This window comes from Stigmatopora nigra, chromosome 16, assembly GCF_051989575.1.
Source record: "Stigmatopora nigra isolate UIUO_SnigA chromosome 16, RoL_Snig_1.1, whole genome shotgun sequence".
Classification (NCBI taxonomy): Eukaryota; Metazoa; Chordata; class Actinopteri; order Syngnathiformes; family Syngnathidae; genus Stigmatopora; species Stigmatopora nigra.
The window spans coordinates 3,057,443-3,082,705 of NC_135523.1; the positions used below are offsets into that span (position 1 = coordinate 3,057,443).

The 25,263-nt window shown below is 42.1% G+C and overlaps 1 protein-coding gene across 14 annotated transcripts; it reads left to right on the forward strand.

Annotated features, from left to right (window-relative positions):
- atp8a2 (ATPase phospholipid transporting 8A2) lies at positions 1-25,084 on the forward strand. 14 transcript variants are annotated; one of them, XR_013329119.1, is made up of 37 exons: positions 1-276; positions 1,711-1,782; positions 3,877-4,054; positions 6,287-6,386; positions 6,942-7,040; positions 7,118-7,163; positions 7,340-7,380; positions 7,739-7,812; positions 7,902-7,971; positions 8,232-8,359; positions 8,429-8,540; positions 8,607-8,972; positions 9,111-9,188; positions 9,264-9,352; positions 9,560-9,604; positions 9,758-9,833; positions 10,263-10,451; positions 10,514-10,563; positions 10,633-10,702; positions 10,907-10,991; positions 11,064-11,203; positions 12,203-12,341; positions 12,427-12,491; positions 17,036-17,208; positions 18,754-18,937; positions 19,194-19,304; positions 20,290-20,364; positions 20,647-20,769; positions 20,912-20,990; positions 21,061-21,122; positions 21,193-21,249; positions 21,710-21,817; positions 22,727-22,815; positions 22,888-22,992; positions 23,214-23,244; positions 24,354-24,445; positions 24,523-25,084. XR_013329119.1 is itself a non-coding variant. In XM_077735713.1 (37 exons), exons 1-37 carry the CDS (start codon positions 234-236, stop codon positions 24,615-24,617), a joined length of 3,639 nt encoding a protein of 1,212 aa, XP_077591839.1. In that variant the 5' UTR covers positions 1-233; the 3' UTR covers positions 24,618-25,084. The 14 variants fall into 14 exon arrangements, 13 of the variants coding, with proteins under 13 accessions (XP_077591839.1, XP_077591845.1, XP_077591837.1 ...); XM_077735713.1 differs by lacking the exon at positions 23,214-23,244 and having other exon boundaries at positions 8,607-8,775; positions 8,845-8,972; XM_077735719.1 differs by lacking the exons at positions 9,560-9,604; positions 23,214-23,244 and having other exon boundaries at positions 8,607-8,775; positions 8,845-8,972.
- Positions 25,085-25,263: the final 179 nt, after the last annotated feature.

A 25,263-nucleotide genomic window follows, 5' to 3' on the forward strand; every position in this document is an offset into this window, starting at 1 on the left:
GTTCTTCTTCCTTCTTTTCGGACCTCCACTTGCTAAGCGGTCAGAACAAACATGGTCCCCCGTCGTCAGCGACGTCTTCGGCCGCCGTCCGGAGCAACAACTCGCCTTCGCCTCGGCTCCGCTGCGGGCGAGCCGTAAGCGAGTATGTCCCCGTTGTTACCACTACCAGTACCGCCAGGACCGCCAGTACCTCGTCGTCCCAGCCGCTCCAGCGACCCTCGTCCACGGCCACCATGTATTTCAACCGGGGGGCCAAGAAAATTCACAGCGAGGGAGGTAAGCCCCAAATAACATTCAAAACCAGCTTTTGACTTGTATAACCTTTCCCTGTTATTATTCAAATGTATTACGTATAACGTAACGTTAATGTTGGTGAGGTGCACTGCGCGAATGTGATGAGAACGCAAATGACGTCCTTCAAAGAAGAGGGTCGTGACGTTGCCTCATGTTACGAAACTTCTTTACATGTATTAGCATTCGGTACTTGGGGAATTTGTCAACATTTAACGTGCTAATTGATAAGAGCGTTTTATGTCTTTTGGAGTCAAATATTCAGGCACCAGCTGGACGGCTAGCCTATTAGCAAGCCGATTTAAGCGTCACGTGACTGTCTGACGCGGGTATGGCTTGATAAGTGTAGCAGTGGTCCTCGGGTTACGAATACCCCGATATACGACGCCATGAGACTGCAGTAAACACGTCATAAGATAGTAGAGGTCATCCTGGAATCTTGGATGGAGTACCAGAGTAGTATCTAGGACCTAGATATTACTATGAGACTTCATGGTTCCTTCTTTTACTAACTACCACGTCACATACTATGCTGTAAAATAGTGTCTGTGCTTGATATAGTACAAATAAATGATAGACTTCAATGACTTTTTGACTAGACAATAGGTTTTGTTTCCATTTTGAGTGACTTTTATTGGATTGTTGCATAACCAATCAATAGGGCGATCCCAATTGATTTTTACTCGAGTACTTTATAGATAATGTGATCATTCACTCCCTGTTATAACAGATTGGACTCTTTTGTTATGTGTGCGAGTGCAATTACGCTTCCACAAATAGAAAGCAGGGCAAATTATGAGCAGATAAATCATTAGTCATGGAAAGAAACACTCGAGCATGACTAAAGTATGTCGTGCATGTTTCTCTGTATAGAGTGCATAATCCCCTTGAATTTTGAGCTCTGAATTCTTTGCTCCAATTAGCACATACACATTTTTGTCATGATCTCCATTTTTAGCAAACTGTTACATTGACACAATATCTCAAATACATTGTATATAAATAATAACACAATGTTTTCAACATGACCCTGTCCTAAAACCTGTACAATTAATCTCAGATTACCAACTATCTTTATCTTTTTCCATTCAAGGAGGGCAATTTATATTCTTTGTAGCATTTATTTCTTTTTCTGATAGCTTAAAGGCCAATACAAGCACGGTATTGTTCAAAGCCGGGCCTCTGGTGAGTGATACCAACAGCCAACGTGTGCTAGTCAGATAAGAGGGAGGTTATTATACATGCCGGACAACAGGGGGCACTATTTTGTCATCAATCTTGTCTGCTCGCCTTCCTCCACCTCATTCATCTCCTCACACATGTATAGCAATACAAATGTGTGCTTTTTTTGTGTGTGTTTACCTGTTGTCTCGTTGTTGTGTGTCATTTTCTCCTGCCCGCCTGCCCACTCGGCCACAGAGCAGTTAGTGTTGACCGCCATTAGACAGGATTCTTCCGAGCCCCAGGACCAGCTAGACGGGTTTGACAAAAGTGAGTGAATCCCCCCCCAAACGGGACAGGACAGCTGTTACCGGCCCACCGTGGTCGTCCCCCTGCACTTCAACACCGCCACTTCCCGGCCCTCCAGAGCTGCAACCCGGCTACCGATGAGGTGGCTCGGAAATGTGAGCGCTAGGGGTGCTTGAGCGTAGCTCCACGGGGCCTGGAGTGATGAGTGCCACATTTAAGACCCTCGTGCTGCATGTGCTTGTTTGATTTTTTTTAAAAGAAATATCAGTTTTTACTTTAACCATTTCATCCCCATTTGCAGGCAGTAAATAAAGTGTCAAAGCTGAACATGCTTGAAAAGTGAATGCATTTTTACTGCATGTTACCACCTCGCATGTGTATATTTCTTTCAGCAATAATGCATCCTTTCATGCTAATTTTTTTAATTGCCCTTGAAATACTGTTGATGTAAAGATCTGTCGTTATCTTTTTTTGGAGATACTGTTAATATGACCACCATTTTGATTATAAAAGCTCACCCGGCATATTTTTAACTGTAATTCTCCACACTAACATAATTCTACTTGTAAATGGTGGAAAGAATGCATTTTTCATGCCTATTTTGTTGTCGCCATAGTGTGTTAAATGAGTCTCACGTGGAGGATTTGACTTAGCCGGCAGGTGAAGTTGCAGAGCAGACACGGCGAGGATTAGCATGCTCGCGGTGTGTCGTAAGAGGCTTTTTTTCCCCGCCGTTCTGCTCCCCGCTACTCTGTGACAGTGGGGGAAATGGGAACCGGCTCGAGGAGAACCTGGTCTTAAGGGGGCCATCTTTCCTCGAGGGTTCACCATGGGAGCGAGTGGTCAGGCGGGCAGACGGAGGCGGAGTTCTATTGGTAATGTGTTTACTTCAAACATTTTGCTTCTTTTAATTGTGATTTGTGGTAATTGATTGTTGTTTTTATAAATTCATAGGGTTGTTTATTTAGTTTTTCTATGTGTATTTTATTGAGGTGGTAGCACGGAGTTGTCAGTGGTTCTAATTTTGTCTGTTTACGTCATATATGAAAACAGGGGTCACCACATAGGGGTTTAAGGACCACACGTTTGACAGCCCTGTTTTACGTAACGTGCCAGAGAAATGGCTGCCTTGACCTCGTCACGCCGCTCCACTCATCTTGATTGGGATTGTGACTTCTCGGCCTGCGGGTAATAGCCATCTCGCAGATCTGCAGATAGCTCACTTGTTATCATTTGGCCATGTCAGACTTTGACCCATGTAGGGAGCTCACGGTGTAGAATAGAATCGGCGTTGGAGCGCCGCGGGACACTCAATCCACCAGATAAGGTCTAGTTTTTATTAGATTTTGAATTATTGAAGCGCCATGTTGTTGCATTTGATTAGAGGGAGTCCTGGAAGGTTGTTTTTTTTACAGATAAATGAATAGTTTTCACTTAAGTATTGTATTGGTGGAGTCAATTTCAGGTCATGTGGGCTATGTTGTGATATCAAGCTAAGCTAACAACAGGATGCTTTGTGGTTGGCTGCTAATGTGTTAAAAGTTCCAAAATAGCAGATTTCCTGGCCGTCACTGTCCCTTTAAGGAAGCGGCGCCCCGGCTTGGCCCCTCCTCCTCCCCCACTCCCACTCTCGGAGGCGTTCCACTCCATATGGCTTCCTTTCGTCGTCTGGGCCGTCGGCATTGGGAGCGGCGACGAGAAAACCCGCTACAATCGTAGTCATTCTCAAGTTCTAGTGGTCCGAGGGGAACTCCCTAATGGGGCAGCTGCGGCGACGTATGGGGGAGCCCACATCTTGACATTTGGACTTCCTCTTCCTCGTCCGTCCAGGTCTGCGACTGGGACGATTGTTGCGTCCCTTCTTGACACTTTGTCAGGGTTCTCCGTGTGTGATCCTGCTGTGTTTGTTGCCTATTGTGTAGGGCGTCCATTATTTGTATGTGTGTATGGGAGGGGGGGTCCCACGGGCACTTAGACAGGCAACACATACACCCTGAGCTAAATGTCTTTTGCATGTCTGTGTGTGTGTTTGTGTTTCCCCCGCCATAACTACCACCCCCGCCCCCTTGTGCCTGTCTGCGCCCTACCCGCCGGCCCCGCCCCCGACTCACCCAGCCTCGCCTCTCTCTCATCAATCCAACGGCGCAGGACCCGCTTGCTCGTCGGCCGGATACCGCAAGGCGGATGATGAGATGTCCGGCACCACGTCGCAGGCGGAGCCCGTAGACGCCACGGCGCGTGCCGTGCTGCTCAACCGGCCCCAGACCACCAAGTTCTGTGACAACCACGTCAGGTAGGACGCCAATATTTTGGAATTTTGCATTTATTTATTTTTTTGTCAACAAGAAGTGACATTTTTTTTATCTTATATCAATTTATGTCTTCCATATTTGGCTCCAATTAAAGAAAATAAAGAATGATCTATCAAAATGAGTTATTAACAGCAATTGATTAGATGTTCTAGTAGTTTTTTTAATTACTTTTTTCTAGTCAGGTGAGATTAATTGATTCAGGAGAAAATTTGGCATCAAGAAGTGGAACTCCCTTCAAAATTGAGCAATAGATGAGAAGGTCAGGGAGGCTGCCAAGAGGTGGATGGAACATCTGGCAAGTGGCTGACTCTTTAGTGTATGCCACAACAATTTACAATCAGAAGATACAATTTGCAATCTGTTCGACTCAAGTAAGGGGAAAAAAATCTAAATTATTTAGCAACAACATGCATTACTTTGCTAATTTCTACTTTTAAGGTCTTGAAGGGAAAGATGGCTCTTTTTAGAATTGGTTGATAAGAAGGTTAAATAGCTCATCTATTATCTGATTATTTGCACAAGTCCCAAAGGTGAGGCCCAAAGTGTACTCATGGTCGCTTTTTCTACTTGACGTACAGCATAATCAATACGTTCATGTGAATATTTGAAGTTCCATTTCTTTTTATTGATTTTCCATTTGTTTGTTTTTAGGCCAATACTTTCTTATTTTGACAATATTGCATTTAAAAAAAACAAAGTATTCTCATTTTACTATTCATAGTTTTAATACATTTTATAACATATTAAAGTTGTATTTTATTTAAATATTTACCCCAATATTTGTAGCTTTTTTATGGCTTTTTGGGCGATATATTTTTACTCTAGTATATTTTTCTAGTTCTTTTAACAAAATGTTTTTGTATTATTTAATTTTGCTACCATTTCTTTATCTTGTCAAGGTATCTTTGCATATTAGATTTTAACTATCACCATTACAGTAAATTGATTGGAATGCCTTAGTTGTCATTATACAAGTAGAATGCAATTTATAGCTTCCCCATAAAGTGCACATAAATACACATAAAAATATACATAAATTACATACAACAAATGTGAAATAAGCCAAGAACATTAAACTGTGTTGTCAAACATATTGACTCATGCCACACCCAAATTCTGAACTATTTCTTTCATGAATCTGTCATTTTGTTCACTCGACCCCACCTAATTTCTCCTTTAAAACATAATTGTTCCCATCCATTGAGTAAAAGTGTACATTAGTCAGCATGTCACTCATTACAGATGTCCGGCATTGTGTATGCAGCTGCACACAGTGGGAGTCATACTTTCCCGCTGATGTCTTCTGTCCTTGGCAAAAAAACAATTCAGGCGTTCTTAACTTAAGTAAAAAAAAAAAAAGGACACTCAGGTTTGTAGGCAACACTAATGCACAGGTTGCATTAAAAGTGGCAATGGTGAAATATGAAGCCGCAAAGAGGATCCAACGTAAAAGCACCTACGGTTTTAATCTCATCAAAATCAATACAGCTATCCAAGTGTTTTAGGGAAAGACCTGTGCTCCAAACCTGTTTGGCTCACTGCAATACCATCGACGAAACTATATTTGCAAGGCAAAATTGCAAATCTTGTTAAATCCTCGCATCCCAACAAGAAACAACGACAGACCCGCATTAGCCTCCCTAACGTGATTATCGCCAGGGACTGAAATATGAGATATTAAAACTGAGAAGCAACAGAGAACCTGCATTCTCTTGACAAATGACTCTTGAGTCACGACAAAAGCATTACAAATTTGTCAAATGTTGACATTTGAATGGTGACAGAGCTACTTTTACCACATCCTTGTTGGTTGGCTAGCTGATATACACATGATAATGTCATGGGCCTCATCAGCGAGCCACAAGCCGACCCTCTGCCCATATGTTTGACACCACTGTAGTACATCCGCCATTAAAGCTTTCTATATTTTCTTTTTTATTCTCAAGGCCTTTTAAGAGCACTTAGTAAGCTTTCAGCAGTCAATGCAGTTATGTGATCAATTCATTGGATTGAGATCATCATGAGATCATGTTTCTGCTGTCTTCACCACTCCAAATTTAGTTTATTTATAGGCGCGTTCCGTGGGGACGTTTTCTCCAAGGTCTGAAACGATGCAGCGATTAAAACCTGGACGGCAAATGTTGTTATTGAGTTAGCCAAGTGATGCATGGTTGTTGACTGTGACTTTCTCTCCCTGTCCATCTGCCCGATAGTACCACCAAGTATGGAGTCCTCTCTTTTCTTCCACGCTTCATGTATGAGCAGATCAGGAGGGCAGCCAACGCCTTTTTCCTCTTCATTACACTTATGCAGGTATGTAACTTAGTGGGCGTTATCAAGTGGAAGAGAATGAATGTAATTGTGACAAATGAATTGGAAAAAGTTGGAATTTAGTGTGCTATAGTAATCTAGCAATACAGCAAGTCTACTTTTTATGGTTGTTGTTCAATGTAGGTAAGTATTTTGAATATTTAAAAAATATTATTTAATGTAGTTTTTAGTACTGTATATAATTGTAATTATTATTGCTATTTCCATTTCTTTTAAATTATATACCTCGCCATATTTAATATCCCCATCTGGAAAAGATTTTATTTTTATATTAGTCACCAGTTTAGTTATTTTTGTATTTTCCTTGAACTAATATTTTTTTTAAATATTTTTGTCATTTTTTGTAGTATTTTGGGTACAGAATTGTATTTTCTAAAATACTATTTATTACCTCCTGATCATTATTATTGTACATTGATGTCATGTAATATTATCTTAATCTCAGTTTATTTTCTGTCAGTTTTATTATTATTTTTTTAACCATACAATTTACCCGATCCTAGTTAATATTAATTTTGTGTACACATTTTTTTTCAGCAAATCCCCGACGTGTCACCGACCGGCCGCTACACCACGCTGGTCCCACTCATCTTCATCCTCACCGTGGCCGGCATCAAGGAGATCATCGAGGACTACGTAAGCAAACACCCACTCAAAGACTCCGTCGACACATTCTCTCATTTCAAGCCGTGTCAACCCTTGTCTCCCCTCAGAAAAGACATAAAGCCGACAACACTGTCAACAAGAAGAAGACCACAGGTACCCGCTAATCAATTAGCCTCCACTTTACTTGCCCTTTCAGAAGTGCGCAAGTGTGTGGTTTTGCCTTCTTTGTACTGTTGTGCATCGCTCATTAGGCACTTTGCTATGAATAGTGCATGAGAGGTCTCCTCTATAGGCTGACTGACAGCTGCTGTTGTCCTTCTGTGTGGCAGTGTTGCGTAACGGAGCCTGGCAGACCATCATCTGGAAGCAGGTAGCGCTTCATTTGTCTTTGGATATGTAGCTTCACGCTAACCAACGATGCTAAACATACTTAGAAAAACAACTGCCTGGAGTGCAGTAATGGAATTTCCATTGATTTTTTTAAGGCAAAATGCAATTTGTGACATCTTGAGTTGCGAAGACGCTCCTGGAATTTTAATACTCGGTATATTTGCAATAAAACTAACTGATGGGAACGATCTCATCTCCATGTATGGCAGCCTGCTTTGTCAGAGTCCAATTAAAAGACGGATAAAAGAATGTTCCAGCTGTGCCGACTGTCACTTAATGTCATCTCGAATGGCTGACCGACTGTTCGTTTCGTTTTTGGTTGCCCTGACGACCATCAGGTAGCGGTAGGAGACATAGTGAAGGTGACCAATGGACAGCACCTCCCGGCCGACATGGTTATTGTGTCGTCTAGGTCAGTGAGTATAATGAATGCACTTTTTCATGGTTTTTGTCCCTTTTTTAAGATTGTGATTTAATGGGGTTTTTGCTTGTGGTTCACAGTGAACCTCAGGCTATGTGCTATACGGAGACCTCTAACCTTGACGGGGAAACTAACTTGAAGATACGACAGGTACAAGAATAAGAATGAAATGCTAATATTTTGTATTTACATTATTTTTCAATGGAATTTAGATTGCAATTGTTAAAGTACTTCTTTAAAGTATTAAAATACTAGTCAGATTTTAGTTTTTTTTAAATTTCTTTTCTCAGTAGGGCATTTTTTATTGATTTTATTTTATACTTAATACAATGTAAAATATTATCAAATAGCATTGTGTTTTTTGACTTTGCTATACTATATTTAGCTTGAAAAAAATGGCATTTTTGCAGGGTCTGACACTGACGGCGAGCCTCCAGACTTTAGAAGACCTGATGTCCCTATCTGGCGTTTTGGAGTGTGAAGGTCCTAACAGACATTTGTACGACTTTACCGGCACACTTCGACTGGAAAACCAAAAGTACGACACACACACATACATGGATTATTACTACATTACATCATGGATCTTTTCCTCTCTCTCTCTCAGAGCGGCTCCTCTGGGCCCAGACCAGGTCCTGCTACGTGGCGCCCAGATCCGGAACACTCAGTGGGTGGTGGGGATCGTGGTCTACACCGGCCATGACTCCAAACTCATGCAGGTGAATGATAAAACATCATTTGACTTTGGGATTCCTGCTCACAATGTTTATTTTTTTGGGTTGAAGAACTCCACCAAGGCGCCTCTTAAGCGCTCCAATGTCGAGCGGGTCACCAACATGCAGATCCTGGTGCTCTTTGGTATCCTTCTGGTCATGGCATTGGTCAGCTCGGTGGGAGCCGCCATTTGGAACAGGCAGTACACTGAAGAGGCTTGTTGGTATCTGTCACGACAAGGTGAGACCCAGAATAACACATTTTTACATAATCAGAAAGTTCAATTTGTATTTCACTGTCATCAAACAGGCGACATCTCTACAAATTTTGCATACAACCTGCTGACGTTCATTATCCTGTACAACAATTTGATCCCCATCAGCCTGCTGGTCACCCTGGAGGTGGTCAAGTTCACACAGGCCCTCTTCATCAATTGGGTAAATGACAGTGGTCGTTTTAATCCATTCACTAGCATTTGAACTCCCAGTTCAAATAGATTAGCCTCCACTTTGTTTTTGCCTGCCATTTATGGTGGTTCATGTCCAATCCGTTTGAAAGCACTTTTTTTTTTTAAGGATGTTGAAATGTACTACGCCGAAACGGACACGCCCGCCATGGCCAGAACGTCCAATCTCAACGAGGAGTTGGGCCAGGTTCTCTCTCTTATTCCACATGGTTAATTAAGCTTGTTTTGCTTCATCCTCATTTTAAAATCATTTTTTCTTCAGGTGAAATATCTATTTTCTGATAAAACGGGAACACTCACCTGCAACGTCATGCATTTTAAGAAGTGCACCATAGCGGGTATCACTTACGGGTAAGCATTTATTTTTTTTCCTCTCGGAAAGCTACTTTCCTCGTTTTTTTCGACCTTCCAATCCTCCCAATCGGAGACTAATTCTGAGCTCTCTGGTCATTAATTCAACTGACTTGTTTCATTTAACGCCGGCATGCCTGACGGGACCCACTAATCAACTCATCCGCTCGATTCCCCCCCTTTTTGCGATCTCATTCATTATCGCAGCCACTTCCCCGACCTCGACTGCGATCGTTCCATGGAGGACTTCAGGTGAGTCTAGTCGTCGTCTTTTCGCTCTGTCTGTTAAACTTTTAATTCTGATAAGCGAAATTGCCTTCTTTTCTTTTTTGGATCCGAAACAATTAGTTGTTAAATGCATTGTCGTCTATAACTGACTGAGTTGTTGGTTTTGGCTTTTGACAGCAATCTACCGTCCAGTAGCAACAACTCAACGGAATTCGACGATCCGACCCTCATCCAGAATATCGAAAAAGACCATGTAAGTCCCATTTAAAGCCTAAATAACAAAATTGAACATTTTAAGAGCAAAAATATGGGCTACAGCAAATAACGTAATGCTCATTTTACTTTAATTTAATTACATTATCCCTACCATGACCGACACTTCCATTTAATTTGATGATTTATGCTTTTCTCCTTTCATTTAATAGGCAGTTTCATTTAAAATAACATTTCAATTAAAAAAGTCTTTGTCTGAGAGTTATTGACCTTCCTCAAATAATATTTAGTGTTTGAATTCAATGTGACTTTTGCATTTTGAAGATTTTTCTTCCTGCTAACAATGAAAAATAATGGTATTAGATGTTTAAATAGCTTTTTTTTGCAATTTTCCTATAATAACTACTATCCATCATCTTATGATCATCAAAATAGAATAATTTGTGTTAATTTAACAATTTGTTTGCAGCCGACGTCTCCTCAAATTCGCGAATTCTTGACCATGATGGCCGTGTGTCACACTGTGGTCCCCGAGCGTGATGACAACCAGATCATCTATCAGGCCTCCTCGCCAGACGAGGGCGCTCTGGTCAAGGGTGCCAAAGGTCTTGGCTTTGTCTTCACTGCCCGGACTCCAGATTCGGTCATCATCGAGGCAGTAAGCATCACTCATGGGTTTCTTGGCTGGAGAGAAATTGACCTTATGTTGTTCTATTCCAGAGAGGGAAGGAGATGAGTTACCAGCTGCTTAATGTGCTAGAGTTCTCCAGGTAGATAATTGTTTTCAGAATTCACAGGGGGGTGAAAAAAATGTAATTCATGTACCTTTTCTTATTCAGTAATCGTAAGCGAATGTCCGCGATTGTAAGGACGCCCAATGGGAGGCTGAGGCTATATTGCAAAGGAGCGGTGAGAAGAATTATTTGACTCTACATTCCACACTATAAAAAGCCACATGACTTTAAGCTGCAGTTTTAAGATGGGAAATATACACAGTACTGTCATAATACAAAAAGATGTTATCAAAAAGTATTTGACTTCTTGCAGCGGACTGAGTGACGATCCTGTGGCTAAAAATATGGTAGAATAACTTATTTGCCATTTTTATTTCAGGATAATGTTATATTTGAACGTCTGACTGAGGACTCCCAATACAAAGACTTAACCATCGCCCATTTAGAGCAGTTTGCCACAGAAGGTAAGTAATCCAAACCCAGATTATAGATGTATTTTCCTTTTGCATGTCTTGAACCTGTTTCCCTTTGTGCAGGTTTGAGGACTTTGTGTTTCGCTTATGTGGACCTGCAAGAGGACGCCTATCAGGAGTGGCTGAAAGAATACAACCGGGTTAGCACGGTGCTTAAGGACAGAGCTCAGAAACTGGAGGAGTGCTACGAACTACTGGAAAAGGTTCATAAAAGTTAACTTCATTTATTTACTGCCAGTCCAAAAATATATATAGTAGTCAATGAGTATGTGCCATGTTAGTTAGTACAAGATGCAATTTTATTGATGACCACCAGGCGGCGAAGTTACCCTCTTTGCATAATGCTATGTTAGCAATGAAGATGCAGAAGTGCGAAAAGGAGTAAAAAAAAACGACTCAGTAGGAAAGAGCGCTCATACTGGGAGACCACCAGACTATTTAGCCGACATGCCAGCCTGCCAAAATTCCCCCCCCCCACCCACACTCACAAATGTGCAGTCAACAACACAACAGTGTTAGCGCACGGGGAGCGTTTGTGTGCGCATCCGAGTGTGTCTAATAAGCGTACATGTGCGTTTAATTGCGGAGCAAATTAAAGTGAAGGGGGAGGAAAGAGGTGGGGGGGGGGGTTGGCTGGGGGGTGGAAGTGGATAGATTCTTGGCATCCGAGTCACGGGGAGTCCCAACAGCCGCCTTGGACACCAACGCGGTGGCCCTCGACGTTGTAATTGGAAGTGAATGATGTTCCTTGGCGTGATGGGAGCACTCACACACACACACGCACACACACGCACTCACACACAAACTGTCCTCTTCAATTTGTACTTGGAGATTCACATTCAATGGACATGAGCATTTGCTCTTTGCAGGAGGTAAAAGCAACAGTGGAGTTTAACCAAAAGCCAATTGGAAAAACACATTCAAATGCTCTCTTCTGTTGCTTTTGGTTTACCTTGAAGAATACAACTTCTAAATACCACACACACACACCTTACTTGGTATTTCTTACTCAGTTTTGCCTCTGCCAATACCAAAAAAAAAAGTTTAAATTATACATACTTTTGTTATTTTAAACAAAAACATGTCAAAAGTTAGTGTGATAGTATGATACATCAACTAAAATATATGAATGTATATAACCAAAGTTCATTAATGGAAACCAATGCATTATAAAAAGTATTTTTTTCCCCCCAACCCAACAGAACTTATTGTTGCTCGGCGCCACAGCCATAGAGGACCGCCTCCAAGCCGGCGTTCCCGAAACCATCGCCACTCTAATGCGGGCCAACATCAAAATCTGGGTCCTAACCGGAGACAAGCAGGAGACGGCCATCAACATTGGTAAAAAAAAAAAAAAAAAAGCTTGCCGTCATTGTTGTCAATCAAGCCTTAGATCTCAAAGAACCCCACCCCCTTTTCTCCTCAGGCTACTCGTGCCGCCTGGTGACACACGGCATGTCCCTCATCATCGTCAATGAGGACTCCTTGGATGTGAGTACAACCTCCCTTGCTGCTCACCGGTTGCCGTGGGAACCGGGGCGGGGAACTTAGTGTACTGGCAGGTTCATTAAAGTCTCCGGTGTCCACTGTGTTTTTGGAGATAGAGTTTTAGCCGCCTTTGTGACGCCGCCACACGCTTACTCTCGCCACGTAGATTACAGTCACGACTTTATGCTTAGCCGCCATCACGCGTTCTCGCTCTAAGTGTTTTGATTTGATTCCTGTCATGGGTCCGTCTGACACGCACACTTGCCCACTGTTCGTCTTTGTGAACACGTGGACATTCTGGCTCGTAAATTGTCAAAGTCAGACGAGGGGGACAGTGTTTATTGGCCAAACGTGTGAAAGTGTACATCAAGACGCTTTCTATTTATACTCGTAGCGCTCTCACTTCATCACGGTTATTATACGGATGACGGATTGCTGTGAACGCTGCCAACTTCTTTCCTGACAACCTAATATTTAACTCATAACAAATGATGCTTTAATGCTTGGAAGACTTGAACTCATTGACTGCCTTTGATAGAACGAGAGTTTAGACAACTATATAAAAACTACTGTTATCAGGTACAGTTATTTTTTGTGCCAGGCAGGCTTATAATATTTTCACTCACTTAAAATAACTTGTTAAAGTATTAGTCCAAGCAGAACAGGCTTATCATCAGCCACACCTCATGTGTGACCTCTGGTCTTTTCACATGAATGCCAAACTGAGCTAGCTACTCCAAAAGATCTGTTTTGATAGTTGGCTAATCGCTAATTATGTTAGCATTGAGACCACTAATCTGCTAATATTTCATTCACACAGTATTGACTGTCGTATTACTTGCTGTTTATAGAGTTTAGCTGGAAATGTACAAAAAAACAAAAGCTGTACTTCCAAAATACGATGGATACTACAAAAATATTGAAATGTAAATCTGGGAATATTTTGTCAGTTTATCTTTATTCATTGAAAACAATTCATATAATAGATTGGACGTCTAGCCCTGTCAATTTCCGCCATTAGATTAACTTTTTAATCCAAAAATCAACTATTCCATCCCTCTCCAGATCTAATTGGCATAAATATGGCTCGCGTCCCAAAACTTGAGTTTGACACCGTTGCGCTAATCTTTTTTTTTTTTTTGCTATGGTGGATTGGCATTCCTCCTCAGCGGGACATTCCTTTACTTCACATCTTCACACCGCCAAGTCCACATCTGTCAACACCTTCTTTTTTGCACAGGAAGCCACAGCACACTCGCTTTATGTGCGCACGTAGAAATGTACGCGCGTGCGTGGAAACAAGCACTTAAAATCCGCTCATTTCTTGGGTGGGGGGGCTCTCCTTTTGGAATGCCCGTTAGCTTGACGTGACTAATGCCATCTGTCCCCCCTCCACGCTAGCAAATACTGCGACGCCGCGTGGGTAACGTCTTATTTCGGTATTCCCAGCAGACCCTCAAGTAACTTTCCCACAATCCTTTTTTTCCGGACTGGCAATTCATCATCTCTTACCCACGTAAACAAGTACCCAGACTGTATATATACTGTAAGTGCCAACATGGCGGCCTCTTCTGGTGTGTTTCCTGGGCATTCATCACCTCTTGACATTTTTAGACACACGTGTGACTGGCGTTTATTTGCGCAGATGCACGCCTGTTAATGAAATGATATGTTTAAAGTCGGAATGGTGACAGATTGCGCACCTCGGAAATGACTCGGCTTTATTTACCCGCGTAGCAGCTGCTAGTTGGCGTCAATGCGAATGTGTGTTTGTGTATTAGGCATTCCGTTGAAATATGACACTTGGTTATAACATTTAAAAATGCTTCTTAACCATACATTAAGAAAAATGCAATTTTATTCATTGTTATGTTAGTTTTAACAGTGAATTTATAAATTAGTGACATGCTAGTAGAAGCTAAATATACTAGAAAATGCTAATTAGATAGTTGTTTGCAGGTGGGCAATGTTGTGACACATATCTGTGTCATTCACATTTGTTTTATATTTAGTTTTATGTCATTTTTCGGTCACTTTTTGTTTATTTAGGGTCAATATTAGGTTAATTCATGTTTATTTGGGCACATTTTTTGTCTTTTCTGAAAAGTAATCTCATTCCAGTTCATTTTTTAATGCTAAATACTACATTATTTACTAAGCTAACATTTACAGCATTTAATGTCCAATTCATTTAATCTAGGAGGAATGGCAGAAATCCTCAGTTTGGCATTGAATGAGTTAACCAAAATTTGCCTCCATGTCTGGGCTGTTTAAGCATCTAAATATAATCCAGATAAAAATTTAGTATGTGAATGTGTGTGTTTTTCCAGCTTCTTCAAGCTCAGATGCATGCGATAAGTCAATATTTATTTTGGCGGATTAAATAAAAAAGGGAGGAAAAAGGCGCAATCAAACAAGTAAAGCAGCTTTTTGCTACGAGTGAATGGCCGTCTAGAGAAAAAAAAAGTGGTAATTTAGCGTGAGAATGGTACGTCGTTAAGACGTTGGGCACTTTTCTGTGTCTCGCCTTTGATCCGTGCAAAGAGGCGCGACGTGGACTTTTTGCGGTTTGGATTTTTGCGTGTTAGCCTGAGTTTTGGATGAGTTGGAAGCGTTTTGGTATGAGCAGGAAAGTTTTTGGGTGCTTTTCTCGTTAGTTCAATAAATACACAAATAGGATGTTGCATTAGGGTGTAAAAGGGATTTTTTGAGGTATTTAAATGGGTTTTTAATCATTGTCGCCTTGTTGTTCAAATAAAAAAGGGATATTTTAAATGTAATATAATATGGTGAGTTTTAATAAAAATGTAATAATAATAATAAAATGTATTTTATATCAAAAAATAGTTTTCAAATTATATGTTCAAAGTTTTTTAAAATAGCTAAAATAAACAAATGGTTATTGGATATAAATAAATACAAATACAATACATAATAAAATTAATATTTGTATCATTTTAGTTGTTGTATGGACTTTTTTTAATACATATTTAAGTCATTAGCATATGCATTTGTATTTTTAAATAACTGAAAAATATCTAAAATAATTTGTTACTTTTAAAACATAATTTTGAGGAAGATATGGTTCTATTTTATTATTATTATGCATTCATTTCATTATCTTTAAATGCTTCCCTTTTGAATCTCAATCCTTTTGCACTTATGTCACATTTTGAATTCTTATACTTTGTTATCGTGGTTTACCGGTAATCATTTTGATTGACGCGTTCCAATTTAGCAAATAACTTTTTGATCATTTCCCCCTCCACACTTTGTGTACATTCCTACGCGCGCGGGTAGAACGGCGCGTCTTATCTGGCGCAAACGCACTTTTCCCAGCACACACATGTCGCCACTTTTGAGTCGGAGAACTGTGACAACCTGTAATCTACCGTTAATCCCTTCATTATGTTTGTGTTTTGCTTTCAGGGGCGGTGAAGGGGGGCCCATAGGTTAAGGCAAACAGGAATTCCGACATACAAAGAAAAACACACAGCCCCGGGCTGAGAAAACATGAGCGCCGAATATTCGGCTGGGGTTGGGGGGAGTAGGGGGGAGGGGGGGACAGATGTGCGCCAGGGTTCGGGGAGGCGTAGAAAGAAAGGCCGCATTGTTCGGGTAATTGTCTTGTGGGGCGATGGGTATTCTCGTGGTGTCTGTTTGGGTCTCTTCGGTCTTCTTCAAATGGAGTTTTTGTGATGTAGAGTGGAGGCTAACTTGCGTCCTGTTCTATGGGTGTAGAGGGTGGGATTAATTTTGGGGCGATTACTGTTGTTTGGGCATTTTAAATGTAAGATTTGTGTTAGATTTTTGGATTGAACGGTTAGATTTGGGAATATTTTGTGGTGTTTTTTAAAAATGAAAAATGGCATGCATTTAGCTGACAATTAAATGGTAAATTAGTGTTTAATCAAATTTTATATCTGGAAAGAAATCTTTAATTGTTGTTTTTATTCTAACAGCAATCTTGAATATTTTCAAAATATAACTGGTTTTAAAAAATATATATTTTGTGTACTACTCTTTCACAAAATCCCAATTTAAAAAAAAATATTGAATTAGATTTTGAATGTTTTTTTTATGCCAAAGCTCTTAATAGATTTTTGTATTCAATTAATTAAGATTACTATATTTAAAATAATATACATGCTATTATATTTTTTATGATCATTTTTCAAAGAAATTCAAAACCTCTTTTAATTTTGACTACTCATTGAAACACCAAAGTCTTTGTAAAAAAAGGAATGTTAATATTGAGCATTGCGAGCATTGATGTCTTCCCCATTTCCTTCTTCTAAAGTGTTGCTCTTAATGGCCGTTAGAAGCCTGCTGCTTTTTACAGCGCACATTTTAGTCGCCCGGCAACCAGCGGGCCCAACGGGAGCAACCGTAATAGCCCCCCCAACCCCAATAAAGCGCCCATTAGTGCGTGTTTTGCACTCTCGTTAAAAGCCGCACCCATTTCCCTCACACTTTCGCCGACCAAAGACGTTTGATGTGGCATTTTGTTGGGGCCTTACCTTAAAACGTATTTCCCTCGTTTGCAGGCCACCCGCTCCACGCTGACCGCCCACTGTTCCAGTTTGGGCGACTCGTTGCGGAAGGAGAACGAGCTGGCGCTCATCATCGACGGCCAGACCCTCAAGTATGCGTTGTCCTTCGAGCTGCGTCAGGCCTTCTTGGATTTGGCCTTGTCTTGCAAGGCCGTCATCTGTTGCCGGTGGGTGATGCCCAGATGAAAAATTTGCCCTTCTTTGACAAACTACCGTGACCGGACGTTTGGCCGCCAGTCTTTTGGTCCCTTTTGGTTGCCAGTCAAATGTACTTAGACATTAAACAGTACTTAGATATTAAACAGTACTTAGATATTAAACAGTACTTAGATATTAAACAGTACTTGGATATTAAACAGTACTTGGATATTAAACAGTACTTGGATATTAAACAGTACTTAGATATTAAACTGTACTTAGATATTAAACTCTCTCTTAGATATTAAACTCTCTTAGATATTAAACTCTCCCGGACCAAAAAAAACGGGGACCAAATGTCCGGGGACCAAATGTCCGGGGACCAAACGTCCGGCGACCAAACGTCCGAGCACCCAAACGACAAAATGCACGTTATTTGAAAAGCATTAGAAAAGTGGTCACAAAATTTGAAAAAATCTCTTTACACATGAAAATCTCATTTTTGGAGGGAGTTTGATGACCTTGGTCCAATCCACAGCTGTCAAAAATTGAACGTGTTGCAATGCTGCTTTTTTTTTCTTCATAAAGTTTCCATTCACCATGCCTAACAAAAGACTTTCCACTCATCATCTTTTATGTGTACGCCAGGGAAGGAGAGAGCGTGTGTGTGTGTGTGTGTGTGTGTGTGTGTTTAGGCAGGAGGGAAGTAATTGACTCATTGCATTTCCAGGCCGGCCGCATCCGGACTCGTGCTTTCCAAGGCAAGGCAAACAAAACAGCGGCTTCCTGTTTGTTACCTGCTCTTCGTCTGCTTCAAATAAAATGCCAATTTTTTTTCCCCCCTAATTAGCCCAACTCCTCTAACACTTCCATTTTCATAAAGCCAATCAATCCCGATCCAGTATTCCTCCCACATCCCAAAAACATGTATGCTAGGCGTATGTTTAGCTTTAGCCACGTTATCCCACCAACAAAAGTAAAGACGTACTCAACAATGTACTTGAACTGCATGTGGCTGCACTTGAAATTCACAATGTTGTCGGATAAAGAAACACGACAAAATAAAGAAAAGGGAACGTTAAACTTTAACAAGGAAATTATGCTACTTTTGTGTAAACACAGAAATTAACCGCTTTCTTGTCAAAGCCGCAGGGGGGAAAATAGTGGCGTATTGTTGAAATAATGCAGTAGTTTTGCAACTCCCCCCTGTGACCTGTTTGCTCTCAGTAGCCCCTTAAGCGGAGAATCTCGTAATGGAGCCTTGTCATTGTCTGATAACAGACAGAACCGGTTTTGGACATGAGATCAGTGATGGACATGGGTCAAAAGGGTGGAGTTACACCTCAGGCATACATACTACTTGAGCCTAAATGGCATAACAAGGAAGTAAAAAAAATGGTTGTACTTCATAAAAATGTACTTTTTAATTAAAAGTATGAATTGTGCAACTCCTCCTTGGAGCATTAGCCACCAGGGGGCAGGACACTGTATGTAAACATGTAAATACACAAAGTACCAAGGATAAAGAATCTGAAGTTTGATTGTTTTTTAATTTTTATTCTTTTTTTTTACAGGGTGTCGCCTCTGCAAAAGTCTGAAATCGTGGACATGGTGAAAAAGCATGTGAAGGCCATCACGTTGGCCATCGGCGACGGCGCCAACGACGTCGGCATGATCAAGACGGCGCACGTGGGCGTGGGCATCAGTGGGAACGAGGGCATGCAAGCCACTAACTCCTCCGACTACTCCATCGCGCAGGTGAGAATTATTGTTTGGTTGAAATCAGGTCACCAAAATGTCTATTTGATAAATATAGTAGTTGTCAATGCATAAATAATAACAAGGGTAACAGTTAATCATCAAATAGATAAGGACTAAAAACTCAAAAAATTCAAACAACTCTTATCTCGTCTTTTTCCAATCTTGTGCCCCCCCCCCTGGGGGCTTTCCCCCCATTATCTGATGGCCAACCGGTCCGCACTCTTCCCCCCCAAATCCCGTCTTATTTTGACAGTTTTCGTATCTGGAGAAGCTGCTGTTGGTCCACGGCGCGTGGAGCTACAACCGCGTGACCAAGTGCATCCTCTACTGCTTTTATAAGAACGTGGTGCTCTACATCATCGAGGTACGTGCGACGTTTGGCAGCTGTTGCCTGACGCTGATGGACGAGGTGCCCGCGCCGTGTCTGCTTTTCGTCTCCCGTGCGAGGCTAAATGTTTAGATAGGCGCTCTTGGCTCCGAGGTTAAGATCGCAATTGTGTGTCTGTGTGTTGCATGTGTGTGTGTGTTTACAATGAGTGGCTAAATCCTGTTTTAGAAGTGCAAGACAAACAGAGAATATTGGATTAAGATTTAATGCGGTCTTAGTGTAGCTTTACTTCTAACCTCAAGAAATAATGTGTACTACATCATTCAAATATGATTTAAATAGGACATATGAGGTGTTTTAGAATTATGACTAAATTCTTGTATGTTAGTTTTCCAGTAGTTTTTGAAAATATTTTTTACCCCACCCAATTTAGTTTTTTAAATTTAGTTATATTTTATTATATTATAATATTAGTAATATTTTTGTATTTCTTAGCTACTATTTATAATATAGTTTTAGATTTCTTACCCAAATTCTATATATATTAGTGTATTTTGTATACTATTTTTCTGATAAGCTAGGCTGTCAACAATGATGGTAATTTAATATTTTTTCCAAATCTATATAATGTTTTGTAAGCTCTCCATGTTATTTGTGACTTGGTAAAATCTTGTCTTCCTAAAATTGTGCATGAAAAAGCAATACAATTTTATGACTTTTAGCTGTATATGTGCATATCTGAGGTCAGCTGCCCTTACTTGTCGGTTAAGACCGAGGGAGGGGGGGTCCTGGCAGCTGTAACCCAAACACCCCCCCCCTCTCCATCTGTCTGACATTTTAGGACGTCAGCAGGTGCAGTTTAGCACACCAATTCCTATCTAATAATTTCAAGAAAGGAAATCTGCTAATTCCATGTTAGCTTTGCATGTCGATACCAAAAAATGAGGAATAAACTCTGACCTCCAAAACTTTCACTTGAAGGTGTTGTCGAATAACCTGTTTTGTTTCTTTGGGTTTTCAGTTGTGGTTTGCCTTTGTCAACGGCTTCTCGGGCCAGATCCTCTTCGAGCGTTGGTGCATCGGCCTCTACAACGTGGTGAGTGGAGCGAGCCGTCGACGGGCCTGCGGTCAAGCGGACTATCTGCTCGCCCATCAGCTTATCGGATAATCAGTGCATGCCGCAGACGCTTCTTGTCTTTTCTGATTGTGGCGTCACCGAGTCGCCTAATGCACAGTCGCCTGTGCACATTCCCCCCATAAAAATGACTTTTCTGGTCATTAGAAAGTATAGTCCTGCAAAAAAACACTATTTTTTATGTATAAGACTAGTTTTGGATAAAATACACTTACCCATATGTATTTTATTTATTTTTTCTAGATCTTTACGGCCCTCCCACCCTTCACTTTGGGCATTTTTGACCGACCATGCAGCCAACAAAACATGCTCCGCTTCCCCCAACTCTACCGTATTACCCAGAATGCCGAGGGCTTCAACACCAAGGTGCGCACGCAGTAGTAAACAAGGCTGTCAAAAAGGGGCGGGACTGAGCCTAAGTGCCGAATAAGGAAGTCTTTCTTCTTCCATTGCCAATTATGTGTTTACAAGATGTGTTTTTTTCCTCCCAATGTGTGGGTGTCTGCAGGTGTTTTGGGGTCACTGCATCAACGCCTTGATTCACTCCATCATTCTCTTTTGGTTTCCACTTAAGATGTTAGACCATGGTATGTGACTCACATAAGTCATAACTTTTTTTTTTCTCTATTAAACAACTGATTTGTTTTTTTTCTGCAGATTCACCCTTTAAAAACGGTCAAGGCAACGACTACCTTTTTGTTGGCAACATGGTTTACACGGTAAGTTTGTCATATTTCACAAAATCCAATCGGCGTGATCTAAAGTGTTCGTCAATTTTCGTCTGCGCAGTACGTGGTGGTCACTGTGTGTCTGAAAGCCGGAATGGAGACCACCGCTTGGACCAGGGTAAGAATGAGCAGACCCCTTTTACTGATTTTCCCCCTTTTGAATCACTAATTATCATTTTTTAATCATTTTGTAAAATCTAAAAATATATATAGCAAAAGCAAAAATAAACATTGTTTTAGATCTATAAAAAAACTGAATATTCAGGGCTATTAATCCAGTTCTTTATATCCATTTATAAAAAAAAATCAAAACAAAACAACAATCATTATACATTCAAATAACAAGTCCAAATACGCACCTGTTAATGTAACACGAGCTATTTACAGTAAATGGTCGCTATACCAGTAGCCTTGTCCCTTCAGCTGTTTGTTGCAGCAGCGTGACCCCTGTGACCCGCACGATTCACAGGGGGGCCCCCTTTGTGGAATTCAACGCATCGGGGGCCCCATGCATCTATATTAAGAGCCTCTATTATTTGTACTATTTGACCTCCTGATTTTTTTATTTTGGCGTCCAGTTCTCCCACCTGGCCGTCTGGGGAAGCATGCTCATGTGGCTGGTCTTCTTCGGGATCTACTCGGCCATTTGGCCCACCTTCCCCATGGCCCCCGATATGCTGGGTCAGGTAAGTTACTCATTTATTTGTCTCTGTTCCGGATCTAAACTTCCTGGGTGTCCCCAATGGTTTGTAGCCCCCTCTAAGGACGAATGTCCCGCACCTGCTGCCCACCCCCTCCGTCCTTTAGTGCCCTTTACGGAGGTGTTGACTCAAGAGGGTGGGCTGCTGTCACTCCCCCTGCTCAAGAGACTCATTGGGGGATCATAAAATCGGGCAAGTGGGTGGGTGGGGTCTCTCAGACCATTAATTCAATTTGTGTCAGAAATCCGGAATGCGCTCAAATATCCCGGCAGCTGCTCCTTTTTGAATGGGGGAGCGGTCAAACCACACCAGACCCCCCAATCCCCCCACGTTACCCTGTAAAAGTGGAGAATACGTCTCCATTTTCATTTGGTATCGTTTGAGTCCAATTTTGCTTCCCATGGTTGACTCATAACTCAAAAGTTGCTATCAATTGTGATTACAAATGTTGCCCAAGAGATTTTCTCATAGTTTTCCGCCCATTCCCGAATTATCCATGCAGATTCTTGTACGGCACAGCTGTTGGGAGAGCCAAATGAAGGAAGAAGATACACTAGATATTTTGTTTTACAGCCCCTCTATCTTTTTTTAAATTACATTTGAATATTTCTTAAGACATTCCTTTTTACTTGACTTTGTACTTTATACTTTAATGATGAGTGATGAGTATGTTAATACTTGAGTCCTTTTTTTCTGTTTATGTTTTGTATGTACTGTAAACGGATGCACTTTTTTTATATGTATCGTATCTTGTGCTGACCCCCACCCATCTATTAACCCCTGGTTTAACCTAATGGAATAAAAAGTCCGCCATTTTGAGATGAATGAAATCTGAATTAAAATGTCCAATATGCAACCACAACAAATACATAATTTTGCTTGTCATCACATTAGGCTGGAAGCGTGATGCAGTGCTGGTACTTCTGGCTGGGTCTCCTCATGGTTCCCACCGTTTGTTTACTCAAGGACTTTGTTTGGGCCGCGTAAGTACATCGTTCAAAATCCGTCACCCTGGTGCGCCAATCCATTCTCATCCACAATCTGTCTATCCTCAGGACGCGTCGTTCGGTGAGAAAGACCTTACTGGAGGAGGTTCAAGAACTGGAGGCCCGCGCCGTCGATCCCGGCGCCGCCGTTCTGCGGGACGCCAGCGGGCGGAGGTAAGGCCCACCCACCCTTCCACTTCCATCCACCACATGTCTTTGTACTATCTATTCGATTTTAGTAAAGTCCAAGCCGAGGTCCCGTAAAGGCACCGTGAAGGTAGACGCACGCACTTGTGTGTGTCAACTGTTTTGCCGTGTGACCTTCAATGACCTTTTGGCTCGTCTTATCTTTTTGCATGCTTAATTTTTGCTTTTACGTTCAAAACGCTTCAAAGGTGGACCAATTTGACCTGCTGCTCAGACCTGGTGTGTTTCGATACGCCGTGTGTGTGTTGTGGTGTGCGTAGTAGTCGTCGTTAGAATCCCGCGCTTGTGCGTCAATTAGCAAGCCGCCCTCAAAACCCTCCTTTATGTGGAGACAAGCCGCTTTCTGTCCCACGACCTCGCGCCGGGGAGGCGAGAGGCGCTTTCATCAGGTCCGAAACCAGAGAGGAAGCTGGCCGCTCGGCGTCCGGAATGAGAGGAGTTACAGTGTAGCGTTTAAGAGGGTGAGAAGGGGGGAAAAAATGAGGGAAAAGAGCACATCTGTGTTTAGAGATGTGGAAAGGTAGGAGGAGAAATCCCTCGGGTGGGGTTGAAATGGTGCACATCTTTTATGTTTTCTATTGGATGGACATCATTTACTTTGGTCTTCACTTGAAAGACTTGAAATTCTTTGGAATGCTCCTGAAAAATTCCAAAAAAGACTTTAAAACGTATCCAATTGCACTATGTCAAATGCCCATAAACTAATGGTGTTCTTCACCTGACCTGAATACAATCGAGCATCCATTTTAGTGATTGGCTAATTTTTTTTGCGCATAAACCTCCATTCATTTGAGTAACGAGGGACGCGTTCGCGGCGACGGTGATGACGAGGTGTTAATACTAGCAAGGCGCTTCGTTATTTTTGCACGGCGGGAGCTGAGACGGCGTGTGGTCTTTGCACAGAGGGTCCAGTCTTCTTCTGGGGTCGGGGGTGGGGCGGGTACCCGAAGGCCAAGTCCACCGCGGGCGTCCTGTTTGCCGACAGCCACGTTTCCAACATGCCGCCGGTTAAGGCTAAGCGCTAAGTACTTCAACTTTTTTTCAGGCAGTACTTTTGTGCCATTGAAGTGATCCAATCAGATTTGGCATCCTAAACTGGTTGCCAGATATTTTTTGTATTGAATTCCTGTTGAATTATTATTGGCCAGGGCCCCTAGCAACCCCTTGGCTCGCCTATCCGCTGTCAGTCATATTTAGTCGAGCTGCCCGACCTGCTTTCTGCAAACACTAAACGCAATAAATGTTGACCCAGTAGAGTAGCTAGTTAGCACGTGCTAACAACCTAACTTGTCCTAGCTAGCAAACTTAGCATGTGTGTTCTCCCGCAGTCTAAACGAACGTGCCCATCTGCTGACAAGAGTCTTTAGGAAGACGCCCTCCAACATGGGACGCTCCAACTCGCTGCAGCAGCCCGTCACGCGTAAGTACGCCGGCCCTTTAAAAAAAACAAAAACCTTGCCAAACGCCTAGCTAACGTCGCCGTTTTTGCGCCCGCAGACGGCTACGCCTTCTCCCAAGAGGAACACGGCGTGGTGTCCCAATCCCAGGTGGTACGCTCGTACGACACCACCCGTCAGAGGCCTAGTATCTAACCCCGCCTGCCCCCCCTGAAACTCCACCCCCCGCGTCCAGATTTTGCGGGATTTGAAAAACTTAAAATGCCATCATGCAAGCGAGCAAAGTCAGAGACTGTTCAAGAAGCCTGATTGGTGCGTTCCAATGTATCCGCCTGTGCATGTATGTGCGTGTGCACGTGCCCCCCCCTCCGAACCCCCCCATTGCACGGACATTGCCCACCTCCCCCCCTCCTCCCTCCCTTCGCAATTCAGTCATCACATGCTGACATCAGAAGGGGGGGGGGGGCGTCCAAATAAACACGCACGGATGAATTCCATTCCGAGCGCTGCCAAACGCAGCGGGGGGGACACGACTGAGGCGGAACGCCGGGTCGGACCCCCTGCCCGCCCGCTCCCACTACTGGAGCGTCCATCTTGCTTATCGCCTCTTTTACTATCTTCACTACTGGACTTTTTTTTTTTTAACTGAAATTCTGTCATATTTTTTTTGTATTTGTTCCGGTATAGACGACTTTTCCATCCAAAACCAGAAGGTTTTATTTTTATTGTTTTGTTTGTTTTTTGTAAATGTTGAATCTCGTTACGGGGACAGACGGCGCTCTGCTTCTGGAATGCCAGAATGACGGCTCGGAGGAAAAAAAAAGGGGAGAATTGTCCCGTC

Bases quoted from the DNA above. Each gene is read 5' to 3' on its own strand.
- atp8a2 (XM_077735724.1), top strand. From the start codon at position 234: ATGTATTTCAACCGGGGGGCCAAGAAAATTCACAGCGAGGGAG. The intron at 7,164-7,339 runs GTACCCGCTAAT...TCTGTGTGGCAG, and splicing joins CAACAAGAAGAAGACCACAG to TGTTGCGTAACGGAGCCTGG. The intron at 21,818-22,726 runs GTAAGTTACTCA...TCATCACATTAG, and splicing joins CCCCCGATATGCTGGGTCAG to GCTGGAAGCGTGATGCAGTG.